The sequence below is a fragment of the Mesoplodon bidens genome (assembly GCF_964165515.1).
Source record: "Mesoplodon bidens genome assembly, chromosome: 12".
Lineage (NCBI taxonomy): Eukaryota > Metazoa > Chordata > Mammalia > Artiodactyla > Ziphiidae > Mesoplodon > Mesoplodon bidens.
Genome location: NC_138168.1, coordinates 81,966,283 through 81,988,197, shown reverse-complemented (window position 1 = coordinate 81,988,197; position 21,915 = coordinate 81,966,283). Strand labels below are relative to the sequence as shown.

Here is a 21,915-nt window from a genome sequence, read left to right as displayed (position 1 = left end):
TTTGTCTTCAAGTTTGCACATGAAGGCCCAAGGGTGATAAAAAGCTTGGGATCAAAAGTCACTGAAAAGTCTCACTTTCTTTTTTATGGCTACTTAATCCAAGTGAATGTCACTTAATTTTGATAATGATAAATGTAACTAAAGTAGTTCGAGAGAAATTCCAGTTAATATAATTTCCTTAAGGACAAGGCTAAATCTTTCCAGAATATTAAAACTTTGTACCAATGTCACAGTTTTTCCCATTACCCCAAGGAAATGATCTGAAACCAACCCGAAATTATTGGACTGAATTCAATTACCCTAGAAATAAACACCAAACTCCCCCTCTCATCCACTTTTCCAAAAACCAAAATAAATAACGTACTATTTCTATTTCAGAACCTACAAGAAGAAAAGACTTTATTTTTGGCGAGAATCCTTAAAGATCTATAGATCATCAGAGGGAAGCAAAAACCACCCAATGTTCAATAGCTGGTGTACCCATCATTTCTTTTGGTGCGGGGTGGGGTGGGGGGCTTGACAAATGTAACTTAAGAATTTTAGGTAAATAGAACAAATGAGGAATTACTGGAATAGGAGACAAAGCAACTGTTCATGGGACCAAATGAAAGCCATCATTAGAAACGGAAAAACACCAATGGTTTTATATATATGTGTATATATGTAAAACCCAAAGGAGAAACAAACAGCAAATAAATGAAAAGCAAAAGCAAAAACATAATAATAATAAATAAAACAGGAAACTTATCCCAAATTTTTCTGCTACTCAGTTTACCTTGGAAGCTAATCTCAACAGCGTTATGCAGAGCCTACAAAACACATGACGGACACATTGTTTCTGGTATACAAGTTAATGTTTTAAAATCCACCAACACTACTCTACATTTTGTGCAATTGAGAAATTCACTTCAGGCAAGTGACCAGTAAGTACTTTAGTATAAGCACTATCTATGCAGAATAGCAAATAGTGTGAAACAAAGCAATGCAAGCATTTACATGGATTCAGCTTGATGCTAAATCTGGCTTCATGCTTAACTGTATTAAAAGAGAATTGTCAAACTGCCAGTGTATTTCTTTACAATATTTCTTATTTTACCATCATAAAGGCTAAGAGCTGTAACTATGAGCAATGTCAATTAGCCAAATTTCTCTTATTTTCTATCCAGTTTTAAAGAATATTTTATTATCTAAACTACCAACTTTCTATTTTTCTCTGTATGTGCATGAAAATAGACGTACAGAGAAAGAAAACTCTACATATGACTTATGCAATAAATATACACAGATATTATACACATACTAATGAGACTGCATGATTTTTATATCAAAGTACATGCTTTTTTTCAACCACATGGTTCTTTGTTGTTATTACGAGTAATAGAAAAATTCTGCAACTAAGCACATGCTGCTAATGATCCATGGTTTTAAGAATCTGTAGGTTAAAAAAATACAATTCCTAGAACACTGTTATCAAACAAATAAGTTTTATTGGCATCTAAAAACAAAATTCACCCAACATTGAAACGTACTTTAATATTTATGTTGTTTTCTTTTTTTTCTTTTTTCTTTTTTACTCACTGCAGTATGAGGAACAAATCACAAACACTTACTTTGGAGAAACAGAGACCATAGTGTAGATTTTACAAAATCACTTTTTAAAATCTCTGTATTGTGCTCCTCAAATATCTAGAGCCAGTCTTTGCATAAAATATCACAGCTTTGTCTATTACCTTAAAAGTCTGCAGCAGCCTAAAGATATGGATAAGATATACCACCGCTTGCTATTTTGAAATATATCTATTACCATATCCAACCTAATGGTAGTATCTAAAAAATTCTTTCTTCCATAGGAAGTCTCTGACAAGCTGTTATTCATTTCCTTGAAGTTAAAAGAATCTGGGGGCAACATTTATATTTTATCAGAAAAATAAAAAATGTTTACCTACCATGTTCATATTAAGAACAATGTCTATACAAGTCAGTTGTACAATTATATTAAGAGAAAGGTGAACATGAACATCAGATTAACTTAATTCTGGCAGACAAAAGTGAACAACTATGGTCCAGTCAGCCATTAATCTATTACAGAGAGATGACAACTTTACAAAATGTATCTTTTACCTACTGAGTGATGATTATGTCCCCTCAGTTTCTGTGCTTTCTACCACTGGTTCACTCTCTATATCAGCAACTGTGTCACTCTTCTCCTTGTTTATTTCACTTGAAGATGTCAGTTTTTCATAAAGTTCAGGATCACTCTGCGCTGGTAAAGGTGGTGGCTGAGCATGTCTCTCGGTATTTTCACCATTAACCTGAGGCACATTATCACCTTTTCGTTGAGAAGTGGCCCCTTCAAAAAAATCAAAAACCCGAGCATGAGGAGGGGGGACCCAGGTGTTTTGAATTCTATCTCGTCCAAAACGATTTCCATTAATTTCTCTGCAGAAATCAAAATCTCTGTCATCCCTATCCCTTTGCCTCTCCCAGGGTCTTCTGCGGTCATCAAAATCTCTGTGAACTTCTTGTCCAAATCCTCTGTTCCAAGGACCACTTCTAGGATCAAACCGATAGTTTCCAGACCGAAATCTACCTCTTTCTTCATGTAAGCCCTTTGGACCACCATAGACAGGTAGAACCCGATGCTCTCTCTCGTCGAAATCTCTATGCCCCCAGGGCTTCTCTGGAGTAAAGCCAAAGTGGTCTCTTCGACCAAGATGATCTATGCCTGGCCTCACAAGATTCTCTCGAATATCTACAGGAGGTCTTCCAAAATGATCTCTACCATCTAATGGAGGCCTTCCAGGACCTTCTCTTGGATCTACAGGCCGTCCAACCACATCCCTAACATCCACCGGGGGAGGTCTACTAATGGTTTCCCTGGTTTCTATGGGAGGAAACCGGTAATCTCTATCTCCTTCCTGTTGAATGTTATCATTCCCAAGTGGTATCCTTTTTTCTGGATTAGCAACATTGTCTACACTTTGTCTTCCAGGAACTAGAAAAGGTCTTTCAGGTGGACTAAAAATATCTCCTGGAGCAAAAGGACCACGGGGTGGTGGATGAAGAGCTGAATCAAGCACCGCTGGGGGAGGGAGTCCCCGCTGAGGTGGAATTCCAGGCTGCATTAAAGGGAATCTTGGTCCAGGTGTCTGTGGTATTAGTCCTGGACGAATGTCTAACATCGGCATTGCAGGCATCCTTTGATTAGAAAGATTTAAAGGGGGTAAATGTTGAGGCCCAGCTGGTGGCTGTGTTCCCAAAAGTCCAGAAGTATTTGGAACACTGGGTGGCTGTACTCCTATAAGTCCGGAATTGTTAGGTATATTTGGGGGTAGCATGCCCAGAAGTCCAGAACTACTCGACACACTTGGTGGCTGTATTCCCAAAATTCCAGAGTTATTTAGAATATTTGGTGGCTGGGCTCCAATAATCCCAGAACTACTGGAAACATTAGATGGTCGGACTCCAAGAATTTCATTATTACTTGATACATTTGGTCTTTGGACTCCCAGAATTCCAGAATTGTTCGTCACATTTGGCGGCTGTCCTCCTAAAATCGCAGAGCCACCTGAAACATCATTTGGAATCACTAAAATGGAAAGAAGAAAAATAACACAAACAATCATTCTGGTGTGAAAAGGAAACTATGTTTATAATTATTAACGCTATAATTGCCAGTAGTTAGCTTAATCAGCTACTTGTATCCCCCCAAGAATCCAGGTATACTAGATATTAAAAAATTAAAGCTGAAATTATTAATACCATATGTAGTGAAATTTAAATATTAAAACATAAGTGGGGCTGCTACCTAAAATCTTTACATGAAATCTTTTTAAGTTAAACAAAAATATCAGCTTTTATACTGATTCTCCACCTTTAACAAAAGTCTTTCTAAAGTACAAACAATTCTTAATATACTAACAGTGGTGCCATAAAAAAAGGACTTTGGTTCTGAAGATCCTAGGGGCAGGACAGGAATAAAGACACAGACGTAGAGAATGGACTTGAGGACACCGGGAAGGGGAAGGGTTAGCTGGGACGAAGGGAGAGAGTAGCATGGACATATATACACTACCAAATGTAAAATAGATGGCTAGTGGGAAGCAGCCGCATAGCACAGGGAGATCAGCTCAGTGCTTTGTGACCACCTAGAGGGGTGGGATAGGGAGGGTGGGAGGGAGACGCAAGAGGGAGGAGATATGGGGATGTATGTATACGTATAGCTGATTCACTTTGTTATAAAGCAGAAACTAACACACCATTGTAAAGCAATTATACTCCAAGATGTCAAAAAAAAAAAAAAAAAAGACGTATAGTGTAGCCAAAAGAACACTGAGCTTGCAGGTTTAAAAAAACTAAAAAAGAGAGTTTAATTCCTGGCTCTGCTACTTAAAGCCTGTGTTGTGTGTGGCATCATCCAAGTAAATAAACTGCTTTACAGTTGCAGGAAGTAAAAAAAAAAAAAAAGGACTCGCTGCTTTCAAAACTATATTTATCTTCTAGACTTAGCTGGATATCTGGTAGTAGTTACTTATAACTAATACTTGTTTGTTTTAATCTTTCTGTAAGTATACACATTTTGTGCAATCTTATTTTGATAACAGATTAAAACAGTTCCAATAGGCCAAAAACAGGAGGAGAAGGAGTCTTAATGGAAAGGTGTCAAAATCTATACTATCCTGAAGAGAATGTCAAATTTCTTTATAACAGGAATTTTAGGAGATAAATGTTTTACACATTCATGGCACCTAAGAATTAAACACCAATATAGAGAAGTAGTGATTATGATTTAGCTATGTATTTCTGGGGATTTCTTTTTTCTTTTTACCTGATCTGGTGTTTTCACCAGAAGAAATCTGGTGGTCTATAAGATGAGGTACTTTTTCTTCAGGCTCTGCTTGTTTAGTTGGAGGATTAAAAACACTTCCAGCTGGCAGAGTGGAAGTAGCAAGACTGCTGGCAACAGAACCACCTGGCAAAACAAGGCTACCAAATCCAACATCTTTCACAGTTTCTGGAGTCATAGATAATGGCGGCTGCACTAAAGCTGTTTAAAGAAGGAGAATATATATTTCAGATTTAATTAGCTAATCAATTCATGTGCTAGGTTAAAATATTAAGTATGACCAACACTGGTCTTGCCAAAGTTTTAAATGACTTCCTATCCTCCTTCCCCAATTATTTGGTAAGACTGCTCAGTTAACATGACATATGTGAATTCTCTTCTGGTCCCTTTATTTCGTTTATAATGAAAACTAACTTCTGACAGCTTGAGTGTTTCACTTAATGGCATCTCTGTATCACCTAGCACATTATATAATAACTGATGCTCAAAATGACAAATGAGTCATCCTGAAGAAGCTAAATTATATTTAGAAAGCTTCGTTTTTTGTTTTTTGTTTTTTTGCAGTACGCGGGCCTCTCACTGTTGTGGCCTCTCCCGTTGCGGAGCACAGGCTCCGGACGCGCAGGCTCAGCGGCCATGGCTCACGGGCCCAGCCGCTCGGCGGCACGTGGGATCTTCCCGGACCGGGGCACGAACCCGTGTCCCCTGCATCGGCAGGCGGATTCTCAACCACTGCGCCACCAGGGAAGCCCCATTTTTTAAAAATAGGGAAAAACAACAATTTTTAGAAATATTTTCAAGAGAAATGTTTGGTAAAATAAGGATCCATACTTAAGAACAAATCCCAGCAATTAAAAAAAATCATAATTTTTCAAGGATGCCAGTATGGGAATATGGGAATAAATATAGAGAAATGATTGGTGAAGACCAACAAATATGAGAGTGAAAATCTGCCCAATCCCGCTGAAACTGTAAGTACTAGGGTCTTTACATTCACTACTTTTTGTCAAATGAAGTAGGAAACTCATCAGATGAGAACTACAAATAAAAAGGTAAAAACATTTCCTTTTTATAAAGATACAAAAAAGGCATAAAGAATGGGTAGAAAAACTCTTCTGTATGTCATCTATATGTTAAAAAACCAAGCTAGAGGAATATAAAAATCACAAACAGAATTTCTAGTCAAACTTATTTCACAACACTACTAAATCATGTACTTTGGGATTTTAGAAACTTTTATCCTCACATTTAACTCTGGACTACCTAGACAAACTGTTAGCACAGAACAGAGCTGTAAAATAGGGATAAAAATCAACCGGGATCATGTATGGGAATTATGAGAATTAGGTAAGACAGTGTGAACAATTAGGGGAGCAGCTGGCACACAGTGCTATTTCTCTTTCTCCTTTAATTGACCCCCGGTTTTCCAAAATGAACAGTGTAAGGAGAAACAACTGGGAGGGAGGCTCTAAGTAAGGTGGGTCTCTCTGTGAATGGTGAATTCAGAAACGGCTTCTGAACACTTTTCTAATTTTCAGAAAGAATAAACAATTCTTCCTAATTAACCAACAGTAACACAAAAAGGATCCTAATGTTGTCTAAACACTGAAGGAGAGAATAGAGTTTAAAAATGTAAGAAAAGTGGGTTATGTAACACCAAAATGTAAAGCTCTGTATCATATACACTCTCTTTACAATAAAGTCCTTTGGTCTAGTATTAGGCGAAAAAGCTCTCAAAAACTGATGCAGTCATCTCAAAAGAATAGAGAAGTAACATGAAAGGCTCTTACTGTCCAAAAATGAACAAACTGAACTTCAAAAAGAAAGGTGAATGCAACCACTTGGAAGTAAAAATCCATTAATCCATAAACACTACTAAAAGTGAAGGAGAAAAAAGTAGAGGGAAGGGAGTGGAGAAGGAGAAATAAGAGAAATCCTCCCCCACCTTCAGTCACTGGATATCACAGGTGATATCCATAGAACTCATTACTCTGAAAAACTGCACTTACAGGAAAGAATTTAGCATCTCCTGTACAACTGTACTTCAAGGTAACTAAACACCACTAGTTGATGAGAGAAAGTTTTTCTTTACAGAAAAAATTCTTGCTAAGAAATGTGGAAGGAATTACAAAATTCGGAAGGTCACCACTTTGCAACTAATGAAAAGTAGATTCAGCAAGAATAATCAAAAGATGAAACCATCTGATGAAAATTTGAAGGGCAACTTTTTAAAATGACCAGGTCCCACTATCTGAATGCTCTGATCCATTATGACATCATTAAAAGTGGGACAAGAAGGCACTGCATGGCTCCTGATGTGATATAATATCAAGTCCATAGCACCCCATTTGTTAAGTATTCTTACGAAAAAAGTTGAAGCATATTCTAAACTAAAAACTTTCTATTTGCAGGAGATTCAAGGAAGATACCACAAAGAAGCAAAAAAACCAAACCCATTATTTGGGATCTTGCATACAGAAGTGAACTGCTTTTCAACAAGTCAAAGACATGAACCCTTTTTCAAAAGGGGTGTGTGGGTGGGGCTGCTCTAAATTAAGACATTTTATACATAAAACAAAAAACACAAATTTGATACAACAGAGCAAATCTGAACTGTCATATGATACTGTTAACGTGTTAGAAATCATTTAACCAAAAAAATGCATTTGTCTGAAAACTTCCATGATAAAAAAATTAACAATAATTAACAAACATGAGAACCAACACATTATCACTATCATAAAGAAAGAAAATTCTGAAAGTAGAAAACTCACATGTTGGTACTACTGGTGGAATAGTAGGTGGTGGTACAACAGGTGGTGGAACTGGAGGTGGCATGAAACCTACATGGGAAAAAAAAAAGACCAAAAATAAAATAACAAAGTGTCACTTTCTTTTAAATCGAAGATTCCAACAGCTATAAATGAAATCCTGCATTCTTGAAACAGTCATTACTACCTCATATTTATGAACATATTTTCCATTTCAAAAATTAGTTCTATATACACTACCTTATTTGATCCTTCGTAAGCTAAGTAAAGCACAGAGGCCCCTATCATGAGCATATATACTATCTATTTACTTGGCACGCTCTATGATGCTGTAAGATCAATGATTAAGTCAAGCCAGGCAACCTGTTTATATGTTAGCATGGTGACTGCATGGGAAGTCAAACATTGTATTACTTCAAGCTGCTGATACCATTATATGCAATGATGTCATCTGTAAAATGTGCCATGGTACTTCTTTGATGTAGATGCTGTTTACCCCACTATATCAGAATACTTCTATTAACCTTGGATATTACTATATTTTATTTTGAGCACTGAAACAAATCTTAATAAAAAATAAGAAATAAATAAAATAAATTTAATATTGGCTGTTTTATGATTTTAAATATCAGATGATCAAACTATAAACCTGCTTCCCTGCATTTTTAAAATATAGAGCTACCATTAAATTCCAATGGAAAATAGTGGCTAAGAATAACGGGAAAAAAAGATATGTGATTTTCAACAAATGAATGCTAAAGACTATAAAATCCATGTGGTATGGTTTTTGAAAAAATCATTTAAAAATACCTTCTGAGAAAAAATTTTAATTTTCAATCACAAATACAGATTTGTGATTGAAGGTATCTGATGAATAGTTTTCCAATATTTAAAATATAAAAAGATAAAGTTCTTATTAAAATCTGCATCAATTTCAAATTATGTATTAAACTGTAATTTAAAAAATTTACATTACATGACAAATTACAACCATTTTCAGACAATGAATTTACTTTTTGGCCTTGCTGACAGTTTTTAGGAACTCTATTCAATGACTAAGAACTTAAATTACAGAAGTCAATTCAGTAATTCTTTTCTATAGTACACAAATAATTCATGAAGTTCAAAAAAAATAAATAGTTTTGAAAAACAACATATATCGTTTGATCCCTTGTATTCTCTCTCTCCTTTGTCTAAACCTTCCACGATCTAATATGAAAAGCTCTATCTCTAACCTATGTAAGCAATTATTTATATTTAATCGATATGTGTTAAGTAACCTATAGTTTTTACCTAGAAACAATGAGTCAAGGAACTTCTGTTTATCTATAATTAGGTCAAAAAAAGTATTATGAATTCAATTAGCATATTAAGATATACTATAATTTCTAATGTCAAAATGGAAATCTAATGATTTTTAGGAGGACTAATCTATATAATTTAATGCATACTTTGATGAATGGGTGATAACTATAGAGAACTTTTATATAAAAACTTCAACATAAATTTTAAATTATCTTAAGGCATTTCAATGATTTTAAAGGATTCCATTTCTTTTCTGTCAGTGCTTCTTAAAGTGTGGTCCACCAACAATACGCATCAGCTGGGAACTTGTTCGAAATGCAACTGTCCTGCCCCACCTCAGTTCCACTGACTCCAAAGGAGGCTGGGCCAGCAATCTGTACTTTAACACGCCCTCCAAGTGATTCGGATGTAAGCTATGGTTTGAGAATCACTGCTCTACAGTGTTTAAACCTGGAAAAGGAACATTTTAAATGATATTCTAAATAGAGTTGAAACGATAAGATGAAAATTCCTTACCAGGAGGTGGCTGTGAAGGGTTAAAACTTGCGCGGAGAAAAGGCGGTGGAGGAATTGGACTGAATCCAGGAGGAGGAACTGGCATTGACACAGGAAATGCTGGTGGGACTAAACTAACTGTAGGCACTGCTGGAGCTACTGGAATCTTTTGTGGATAGAAAATAAAAAGTCCATGTATCATTTTATCCATCTGCAACGATTACATCTTAGGACAACCAAAGGTAAATTATTTGTTTCTTTTATAGGAAGGTAACAAATATCATTATATTAAGTTGTTTTGGGTTTTTTTTCCTTCCTTTTTGTATTCTTACAAGTGAACTTACTTGAGGTAAAAGCAAGACAGTATTTTTCAACAAACAGAGACTGTGAAATCTACCTTACATTCAAGTGATGTAAAGTTGTGGGCACCTACTTCAACAGTGAACACCATGCTCAATTTTACACTGCCACCTCCTACTAAGTTTATAATACCTAGCTATGTTATGCGATCTAATCACCATTAGGAAGCATGTCACTAACAGCTTTAAAATGGCTTGAATTTCTCATTAGTTTGTTTTCTACTCCTAACCATAAATTCTTTTACTCATCCTAGGTACGACAATTCCCAAATATTTATCTGTATTATGGCATGGCTGTACCTCTCTCCTGAAGTTCACATTGTATCAATGGTCTGTTCAACATCTCAACTTTGCTGTCTAGAAAGACACTTCAAACTTCACACGCATAAAACTGAACTCCCAGCTGTCCTTCCCAAACCACACTTCCACAGTCTTTTTCATTCTCAGATAATGGTAACTCCATCTTTCCAATTTCTCAGACCAAAAACCTTGCCTCTGCTCTTCCTCGCAACTCAAATCGAACCACGCGCACTGGCCAAACCACGACAATACACCTAGGATCTGACGACTTCTTGTTGCCTTCACCGCCATCAGTCCAGTCTGAGCCACCATCATCTCTCACCTGGACTGCTGCAACTTTTAACTGGTCTCTTTGCTTTTATCAATGCCCACTATTCTATTCTCAAAATAGTTGCCAGTGCAATCCTTTAAAACTCTAAGCCAGACTGAGTCACTCCTTTCTTCCAAGTCCTCTAATGGCTCCTCATCTCAGAGTGAAAACCAAAGTCCCCCCAGAGGTCTCACTTACACTAAGTTGCCTCTCACTCACTTTATTCTTGCCCGCTTGTTACTCCAGGAACACACGAAACATGCTCCTGGCTGCAGGCCTTTGCACTGGTTGCTCCCTCTGCCTCTAACGCTTTCTTCAGATAGCCACATGATTAACTGCCTCAGCAACTTTAAGTTGTGGCTCAAATGTCTTGTTCTCAATTAAGTCTACCTCACCATTTTATTTTAAAATTTTAAACACCTACCTAGGTACTCCTGATGATCCTTGTACTACCTTCTCCCCTCCACAGCATCTTATAAACTTATTAATTTTCTATTTTCTGTCTCCCCTATTGAGAACAAACTCTCCATAAGGGAAGGGATTTGTGTTTGTTTTTTTTTCCCACTGATGTATCCCTATTCCAGGTGCCTAGAACAGTGAATGTCACAGAGCAGGCAATCAATAAATATTTGTTCAATAAATAAACATTTAAATATGAATTACACTTTTTCTAAAAGGAAAATTTCAAAAATGCTTGTATTTAATATTAATCTATTTTGGACAATTTCTTCCAAGTTTTATGAAGTAAAGACGTGAGTAAAAACAAAACTATAAAACCACACATTAAACAATAAAAAAACACCCAGCACTAACCTGTAACATAGCAACAGGTGGAGGGAACACCTCTGCCTGGGTTGTGACCACTGTCTCCTTTTCAACTGGAGGTGGGCTCTGAGTTGTCTGGACCGTCTCTTTAACAGGTTCTGAGCTTTTCACACTTTCCCACTCTAAACAAAATATTTGAAATTGATTTCCTCTGGATAGGTGCAGTTTTTCATTTTTTATGTACGCATTTATTTCACGTCTGAATAGTCCTTCATCTACCTTGGCACAACTTTAAGATGTGTCCACAGCTATAGGTGCCAACCTATCTGGTTCTGCTGAGATAAATCTGACTAGGGTACTAAGGAGTTCAAAGCAGCACGACATGAGGCACAAATCAAAGACACTAAAATATTCTGTCTAGAGAAAACACTTAAAAGGGATATCATAGATACGTATCTCAAAGGCTGTCTGATTTAAGACAAGCCAACCTTATTCTATATTTTGTCACAAGGTATAAGGGGAAAACAACAAGTATTAACCCAATACAGAAAGATCTTTCTGAAAATACAGAAAAATGCAAAAACAGAACAAAGAAGCTCCAATGGTTCCTCCAAAGGTTCACCTCCCTTAAAGATCAAAGTCACGAGAATGACTAGTAAGACTACACGACTTCGCCCCTCCGTATCTCTCTGACTTCATCTCCTACTACTCACTCCTCACTATGCTCAAGCCATACTGGTCTCACGACTTTCTCATAGACTTGGCACTTGCTGTTCTCTCTGTATGAAACACTCTTTCCCAGATAGCTGCATGTCTCACGCCTCTGAATACCACCTTCTCCATTAGACCCTCTTCAACCACTTAAAACTCCAATAGCTCCACACCCATACTGCCTATCCCCTTTCCCTGTTTTTTCTTCTTAGAACTTAACCAACACTGAAACACTACCTAGTTTATCTATCGTATTTATTATCCATTTTTTCCCACTAGAACATGGGTTGGCAAACTCTTCCTATTTGTAAGTATTTTAGATTGTGCGGGCCATGTGTTCTCTGTTACAATGACTCAACTGTTGTTGAATTTTAAAAAGTCATATACAATAGGTAAACACAACTGAGTGTGGCTGTGTTTCAATAAAACTTTATTTACTGAACAGGCTGCCAGTAAGATTTGGCCCATGGGCTGTTGTCAACCCCTGTACTACAATGTGCACTCCAAGAGAGGAAGGATTTTTGTCTGTCTGTCTCACTGCTATAATCCCAGCTCCTAAAGTTATGCCTGGCACACAGTAGGAACTGAAATATTTTTTGAATGAATAAATGTTCTGGAGGAACATCCATCCAAAAAGGAGAGAGACAGCGAGAGAGAGAATGACAAGAAGAAAACAACTGAAAAAGTGTTTGAAAATATGTACATCGGCCTGAGAACAAAAATACTATTCTGAAAATTAGCTAATTTTGGTAGAAGAGCTACGATGTCAAGAAATAAGTATAACATATTTCAATTCTTTCCCAAGCATCCATTATTCTCTGAATTTATAACTGAAAATTTTTAAAACAAAAAGACAAATTTTTAGAAGAATGGGCCGGATTATCACTTGGTTATAAGCTTTCTAGAGCAGCATGGATCTGAACTACAGCTCTCTGAGATTCTATTCCTGGCATTCTCAACATAGATACTAATCAAAATAATCTAGGAAGTTTTTTAAAGAAATTTCCTAAATCCTCAGTTCTCATTTAAACTCAAGTAACTGAAAAAATTAGTCTTTAGAAGCCTCCATATATACAACGCTCTCAAAGACTGAAACTTTTTAAAAGACATATATAAAAAATGCTACATTTAGAGTTTTAGAACACTATCGATATACTCTGACATTTACGAAACAGATCCCATTAAGTATACACATTGAACAGGGTAATGTTTCACTTTTTCCCCTCTTTTGCACTATGGGGAAGAATCCAGGAAATAAACACAATTCACCCCAACATGCAAAACTCTAATCAATTACAACCCTTTAAGCATATTTTTAAACAATAAAACTACCCATAGGGCTCTTACCAGTATTTACAGTTTCCTGATCAATCATGCCTCCTTCTGCAAAACCTTCCAAGTCATCCACTTTAACTTTTTCCCATGGTATATATGTTACTCCAAGATCCACATCCCAGAATTGTTTGTATTCTGTTTTTACACCTTTGTTTAAAGCCCAAGCAATCTATCAGGAATGAGGAGAGGAAAGAAGAAAGCTCATGTTTACTGTAAAAACAAGGTAAAACATACAAAATTATATGCTAACAATGTAAAGATGAATAAAATTGGTTTTAAAAATCAGCTGGTCAGGCAAAGCATCACTGCTGGAATAACAGTAGCCAATGAAATTTTTTCCATGTATTTTCTGATTTTGTTTGTAAAACAAAACCTGCAATAGATAGCGGTGGTGTTTATATTATGGAATTTATTTCCACTTCCTACTATGACCTTAAAACAACACACTTCCAGAAATAAACCAAATCTACTTTTCATCATAAAAATGTCAACCTACATTAGCGATAATTAGAATAGTTAAACAAAATCTTGGTACTCCAAGAGACCAGTGACACTTTAGCTTACATAGAGAAACTCTCTGCCATAAAATGACAAAGCACAGGCATATTAACTCCCTTGAAAGTTACATAGAGAAACTCTCTGCCATAAAATGACAAAGCACAGGCATATTAACTCCCTTGAAAGTAATTTAAAATTTTTTAATTCAGTTGCTGAAACTATGGAATAAATTAACTCCAAATAACAGAAATAAAATGTAAATTAGTTATAAGAAGTAAAAAATGGAAAAATACACAATAAATACTCAAAGACTAAGAGGAAACAAATATACATAAATAAACCCTTCACAAGGGCCTGAGTTGTATAAGACAAGATGTTAAAAAGGAGACATTAATAATATAATTAAGGGGTAGGATCAGGAAGCACTGGGAAGGAGTGAATGAAAGACAAACTTGTAAAAATGAAAACGTTCCGCTCATAAAATGGTGCCCTGGTTGACTAAGAGTACTGTGCCTGTGTGATTCTGAAGAACTGCTTGAATAAAGTTTTGGTTATTGTTTTACCTATAGCCAAATTCTATAATTTAACAATACTAAGATAATAAATTTCTGTCAAGGTTTGCCTATAACATTAAAGAAGATGAATTAAATACAGGAAACTTTCTAACAATCCAATAAAATAAGAGCACATGCCCCCCAATCTCACCTTAATGACCTTGGACCCAATTTTATATGACCCGGAACTAAGTTTCTGAAGAGCCCGAAATGCATCTTGTCGATGAACCATGCAGACGTAAGCACAGCCCCTGGGAGGAATCATCTATTAAAAAAATTATTTTCTTTAGAAAGGGTGTATGAGGAGGGCAAGTCATTTCTGGCATTTTATGGTTTTAATGGAACAGAACATTGATTATTTTTTATTTTTTATTTTTTATTTTTTTTGCGGTACGCGGGCCTCTCACTGCTGTGGCCTCTCCCGTTGTGGAGCACAGGCTCCGGACGCGCAGGCCCAGTGGCCACGGCTCACGGGCCCAGCCGCTCCGCGGCATATGGGATCCTCCCAGACCGGGGCACGAACCCGTATCCCCTGCATCGGCAGGCGGACTCTCAACCACTGCGCCACCAGGGAGGCCCCAGAACATTGATTATTAATACTGAATTGTTTCCCCTTTTCTTCCTCCAGCTATCTGTTTATTGGTACGATTCAAGCACTATCAGTTGAAAAAAAAAATTCAGACGCTAGTTGGGTCTCATTCTAAGCCATGATATATGTGAAATCTTGAATATCACGTGTCAACTAAAGTTTTAACACACAATGAAGAACTATTAAAACAAAGCAATGTATCAAGATGTGTATATAATACCACCAGATAAAAGGAAAACAACACCGTATGGCCAACATATTTGAAGGCATACAATTTATTTACAGTAGTATTTAAATTCTGCCAAATGTTATGTTGAGTAATGTGAGAAGGATTTTTGTTTTGGGGAAGTATCTTATCCTTAATGTAAAGTCCAAAATCTACAACAAATAATAAAACTAAAGCTTTTCAATTTTATAAAACTTAACTTTGTCCAAGTACTTCTGGACGAAGATTTTAATATGAATAAGAAGATAGCCTCAGTGTAAGGATCTCAAGAGGTTTATTTACAAAGCATTTAACTCCTCTATAAACTACCAGATCATAAAATTATCTTTAATGTATTAACTCAGAAAAATGCACAGAGCATTTCAGTTTCTTTAGGAAGAACTCAAAAGGTATTCTATCACTTTGTTAGTGCTTAATACCTAATAAGCTCTAGCTGTCAAAATAACGTTTCCCTCGGTCTTGCTAATAGCTGTCACTTTAATACCAAATTTCTCAAAAGAGAAGTCTATCTAACCTCTTATATAATTCATCTCTTGCAGTGTAGATCCAACCCCTTACCAACCCACCGAAAATATTTTCTTCAAGCTAATGACCTACTAAATGCTAAATCTAATGGACTTTTCTCAGTCTTCAAACTCCCCCAAAACGAAGTGAAAGGTTTATAAATCTCCCACTAATTTTCCAAATCCTGGATTTTATCACTAGCCATTCAGTACACTTCAGTTCACAAAGTAACTTAGTGCCTATTACTTTTAAGTACGACACTCTTAAAAGGTAATACAGAAGAAGAGGGAGACGAGGCAAACTAATGTCCCAATGACTGTGGTATAAGAAAGACTACAAATGTCATAAGCAACGTGAAAATACAAAATGCTACTTAGATTCGGGGTCTGTTCAGAGCAGTGATTCCTGGCTTTGCATCAAAATCACCTGTGTAATTATGGCACCTTTGATAAGAATCTAAAGGAACTGATCATGGGCATCCCTATTTTTTCAAATGTCAACCCATTTCTGATATGCAGCTAGAGCTGAGAACCACTAGTTTAAAGGCAGCGGAAAATCAGAAAAAATTTCAGAGGTTATATGATCACAGACTCAGAGATTACTTATGTTCTGACAGGTGAAATTTAAAAAGACAAAATGAGAAGCCTACAACACTTTCATGGTGTAAAAAGAAGAATCTGAAATACCTAAGTTGAAACACTCAGCCAAATACCTATTAATTAACCAATCAATCAGCTATTTATTATCTGTGTAACTTAGACAAATCATTTAGATTCCTCACCGGTAAAATAACAATATTTGAATTACTTAACCAGCTTCTTGTGAGGCTCCAATGAGATCATACATAGTTGAAAGTAAAATACAAAATGGTCAAATTCAATTTAAATAAAGAGTGCTGTTATTAATACCAAAAAGTCAAGTTTGGCCATATAAGGAATGTTGAGAATATAAGGAATCTAAGACTAGAAAGGAAAACCAGCCAATTTCCTGGTAAATAATGATAAAAAGGTCCAAAAGACATAAAAGTATAATAACAGTGAATAAGATCAGAGAGTTAAGGAATAAGTCTCCTCAAATGACTATTCCATTACTTATTTTTAGCCTCAAGGAAAACCAATAGCCCTGCAGGAGGAAGAAAATACTCAAAGGTGGAGACTGGGTACACTGAAAGAATCAAGCTGAGGAGTGATAGAGCTATGCTGTGGCCACACAGGTTTTCTTGCCTCGGGTTTGCTCTGAGAGGAAGAGAAGGGGAAGGGGTGGGAAGAGGCTGGCAAAAGACTGGGACCTCAAGTCCAGTTGTTTCTCCACCATTACCTATGTGCTCATGTGCAGGTGATTACAATTCTAACTCAGTTTCTTCACTTTCATTTAAAAAAAAAAAAAAAAAGAAATTAAACAAGATCACACATACGGTTCCTGCTAACTCAAACATTCGATGTTTTTAGGAATCAAGTGCTATTACATTGCTATAAAACGCCTAAGAATATTTTGTTAGACTTCCATTTAAAAAAGGAAAATTAATTAAGCAGAGATAAACAACAGCAGAGTAAACATAAAAACGATTAGAGTCAAACAATCCTTTTAAAATTTGATTAAAGGCAGATATTACTGGGCTAATTAGGAACCAAAGGGACAAAGTGACTCTGAAAACTCCCTATTTTTTTCTTAACTTTAAATTATTTAAGAACTGATACTTACATTAATGGATTCAATCTGTCCAAACTCTTCAAACAGGTTGGTTAAATCTTGCTGTGTTGCCTTCTTGTCTACCTGACCAACCCACAGAGTAGTACTACATACTGTCAAGACATAAGAGACAAATAACCCAAATCACATAGACAGATACTTCTTTCAAGTAGCTGAGGAAAAAACACTAGTAACAATAATAAATTAAAATTTCAGATAGTATATTTTAAATACTTGTTAACGGACATTTTTATGTTATGTTTAAAATCAACTAAAATACCAGGTACCCATTCACATCTATGCCAAGTCAACTTCTTGCATTATCACCTGTTCTCAAGCGTGGCAGCACACATCAATCACCTGTGGGTATCTGGAACCCACTCTAAAAGATGATGGAAGGTATGGGGTATGACAGATCAGGAACTGGGAGTTTTAAAATGCTGTACGTGATTCTAATACGCAACAAAGTTTCAAAACCACTTCTCACTGCAATCCTATCTGTGTACCTTTTAAGTATCTTTCTGTGCTGGAATGATTAAATGGATGTTTCTCCTAAATCAACAGTTAAATCTGAAAACAGTATCTTATCCTTAAGGAAAGAATAATTATATACAAAAAATATATATACAAAAAGGAAAAGGCTAATTTAGAACTCGTTATCATGAAAGACTTAGGGATACTTAAGGGCTGGAAGCCACTTCCCTTTAAGAAATAAATGCTACACATGAGACATCTTGCCTACTTTGAGCTGCACTGTTCATGTCTCCATGAACATCTCCTTTTCCTGAAAACACTGACTTTAAAAATATTTACAGCTGATATATTTGCAGAGTTTTAATATATTTGGATTTACGTCAATGTCATTAAAAAAAAAAAGAAGTCTCCAGCTCTTGGGTTATCTTTCATCTACAACACAGCCTAGAGCAGGTTTTACTCTAGAGCTAATTCAGCCCCACACTAAGGTGTGATCATTGCAATGTGAGTTTCACATTACATTCTACTGACTGTGGGTTTCAATCAGGTCTCCATCTCTCTACTCTGGCTGGTCAGAACTTTAATGTCTTCCAGGCCTGTGTGAGCTTTAGGAATCGTTCAGCTAACAGATGCCTGGAAATTGTTCTTTCCCTGCTCTTTGTTCTTTGCCTCATGCAGTCTTACCCTGTGCATAAATAACTTAATATTCAACCGAAGTCTCAAAGGGCAACATACTAGTTTTCTTTTGCTGCTGTAACAAAACACCACAAACTTAGTACCTTAAAACACAAAAAGGTATTCTCTTACAGCTCTGGTGATCTAAAATGAGTCAACAAGGCTGCATTCCTTCTGGAGGCCCTAGGAGAGAATTTGTTTCTTTGCCTTTGCTAGCTTCTACAAGCTATCTGCATTCCTCAGCTCATTATCCCAGCCCTCCATCTTCAAAGCCAACAGTGTAGCATTTACCAATCTCTTTCTCCTCTCCACATTCACATCACCTTTTCTCTCTGACCCTCTTGTTTCCCTCTTATTAGGACCCTTGGATTACACAGGGCCCTTCTGGATAATCCAAGTTAATCTCCCCATCTCAAGATCCTTATTAATCAGATCTACAAATGTAAGGTAACATATTTACAGCTCCAGTGATTTGGACATGGACACCTCTGGGTGACCACTATTCAACCTACCACAAACCCTTAGCAAATTTCTGGACCTCTTTCACTGAATAGTTCCCATCTCTTCATTACTCTGTTCTACATATTACAGCTGCCTTAATCTCCCCAAAATCTGTTCCATGTTTCCCCTACTCTTTTGATATTGTCTCTCTACAAATTTTTCCCATGGACAACTCCATTTTCCTTCCCAGAAAGTAATAATGAGTCTCCTCCATCCCATGAGAAGGGGACACTTGATTCTTAGAATGTTACTGTTTGTTGATGTTTCACAGCCCCTGGACTATTCATGAAAATTCATGTTCTAAGAACCAGTGGGCAGAGAAACACTACCATATGTGTTTAAAATGTGTTGGGACCACATCAAATTGTTATTGCTTCTCAGTAAAGAGATTTGTTTTGAGGTAAAAGACAAGATACACTTCTCACTGTATTTTCTTATGTCCTTTCTAAATTTTTTAATTGTGTGTTTTACCCATGAAAATAAAACAGCAACAGAAAAAAAATTCCACGGTCAATAACTATGTAAACGGTGGCAACAAAACATGACCAGTTAGGTGAGGAACTAAACGAGAGACTCCACATAAAAGCCTGTCATAAAGCTCGTTACTCTCAATGTCCTAATGGTAATCACGGGAGGAGGCGTAGCTGAGATTTTACGATCAGACTTCTGACAGTATTTATCAGACAGCACTACAATGTCTGAATTCTGTCCCTCACCCTAAGGGATAAATAGAAACTTTCAGAGTTAGGAATGTCAACATTATTAAACTAACAACGGCTCTCACAATCAGGTAAGACTCTGGAAAGATAGCCAAGGCTTGTTCAAATGGCTAGAATTTAGTAAGATGGCTGTCGCCTTTAATCCTAAGCCTAGATTTCTAGGATGCTTCAGCATTATAAATTATACCAGTGATTCATCTATCTCCGTGGCAGAAGGAGTTTATTTGGATACATTCAGAAATCAGACAACCTGATCAGTGTTTCGCTCTTGGCGAAGAATGACAATTTGCTTCGTTTTATGTACTTTATCCATCTGCAGTCTGTTGATTCACCTTAAAAGTCATAACCCGCTAAGAATCATTTAGGCAGAATTTGGCACTAATTACAACTTATTTTCCTATACCTCACATGCCTACCAAGTCAACTCTGCTGCAGCACTCTCCCAAAACAAACTCCCACTACTACCAAATTTGTTCTAATCATACATTATAGATTAACATATAAGGAGGGAACGTTTTTACAAGAGAAATCTCTCCTTCAGTACTGATCCAGTAAATTTATAATTAGCTTTAAAATTTGCATGCTTCCTATAATAATTACTCCTACAGACCTAGTGTTCATAATTGGTTAGGACACTGTGCACAGAAGTCACGGTGTCCATGAAACAGACACAAGGCCTAGGACACTTTATAAATCATTAGTCAAGTCATATTTTCTAACTAGCATTTAAAAAAAAAAACTCACAATGACTTTAGTACTTGAGTAGAACCAGCTATTCCTTTTTCTTTTCTCCTCTATCACATTACAAAACCCAAAAATATAATTACTCATATACCAAACCAGTTATTAACCTCTTAGTCTGAAAATAAGGTTGGGAGACGTTGTAGCAGATACTGTTTTCTCAATGTTATTGAAACCAAAGCTGTACGTCACTTACCACTTAATGTTTTAGATCTAATTGGAGGCAATCCCTTCTTCTGTCGTTCTTTCTCCCTTTCTCTAGCTCTTCTTTCACTTGAGTATGAACGTGATGATTTCCTTTTTCTTTCTCTAGAGCGAGAGCGTGATCGCTTTCTGTGTTTACGCTTTCGAGAACCAGATCGTGACCTAGACCTTCGTTTTCTTGGTGATCTACAAAAAAAATCTTATTTTACTTCTAATGACAAAGTTATTCTTCTATCAAATTTCTCACTTGTAGGTGGGGCGGGGGCGAGACTGTCTGGTATTTAGCTACCTTTTAAAAAACATTCAAGCATAATCAAGTACCAAACATGTATTTTCTCAAATCTCTATACTGCTTAGGTCCACACTAGTCACAGATGTTTGTCTGCAATGATTCTTACTGAATCTGGGTGATCATTCACAACCACAAGGAAGAATAAGAGAAAGAGATTCTAGTAAGGCCTCACTTTCTCTTAGGGTCTTCCAACTCATTTTTCAAACAAGAGTCAAGAACAGGGAGGAAAGATGGAAGAAAACAAAAAGATTCTTTAGGTGACAAAGATGTTACATTCTTAAAGTTAAGAAACAAAGAATGTTTTCAACAGAACATTAGGCCACTATACAATTCTGTTTACAAGTTTTCAATTTCTAAAATCTCTGGTGCTTGACTTTACAATATAATGTGATACTGAAATACTGTTTCTTTTTTCCTGTCAGTCACATGCCATTGAACTCTCTTCAAAATACTTTGTAAGGAGGTGTTGCTAAGACAAATAAAGAAGTTGCTAAGACAAAGAAGTTTCAGCACTAACACTGTAATTCACTGAAGAGAGGTCAGCTTAGAGAAAGATGAACTGACAGGCTCTCATTTGCAAGAGGTAAACACAAGTAAGTTCTTGAAACACAAGAAATGACTGAAAAAGTCATCAAGGATACTGCCTCTCTTCCAGCATTCACTGTTCAGATTTTCTGGGTATTTGTGTGTAGAAAATAGGGCATTAAAATGTTAAAGATTAATGACTTTAAGTTGTAAGACAGTTTACAGCAAAAACAATATATACATGCTACAAGAAAATTTACCAGGTAAAGAATAAGGCACCTTCAACTCAAATTTGAATGAGCATGCACATTAATGAGCCTCAGCCATGTTGAACAGCCCACAGAGAAAACCATTTCTAGGATATGTTTTGTAATAGTCTGATATGCTTAATGTTTATAAAAATAATTTTTGTAGTTTTATTTTTATAATCATTTTTGGTATTATGAGATGAAATGGAATGTGAGAAATACAATGGAGTTTCTAATACTGGTCCTGTACAGCTTGATTTAACTGTTGTTCAGAGGCAA

At 36.3% G+C, this 21,915-nt stretch overlaps 1 protein-coding gene across 1 annotated transcript in view; it reads right to left on the bottom strand.

Annotated features, from left to right (window-relative positions):
* Positions 1-767: 767 nt before the first annotated feature.
* The window catches only part of SCAF8 (SR-related CTD associated factor 8), an 80,792-nt gene continuing 59,644 nt past the window's right edge, over positions 768-21,915 (bottom strand). Inside the window, 9 exon segments of the mRNA XM_081251343.1 lie at positions 768-3,589; positions 4,829-5,047; positions 7,621-7,689; positions 9,439-9,583; positions 11,200-11,333; positions 13,210-13,366; positions 14,401-14,514; positions 17,270-17,370; positions 20,564-20,757. Of these exon segments, the coding sequence (XP_081107469.1) occupies positions 2,136-3,589; positions 4,829-5,047; positions 7,621-7,689; positions 9,439-9,583; positions 11,200-11,333; positions 13,210-13,366; positions 14,401-14,514; positions 17,270-17,370; positions 20,564-20,757 (2,587 nt within the window). The 3' untranslated portion in view covers positions 768-2,135.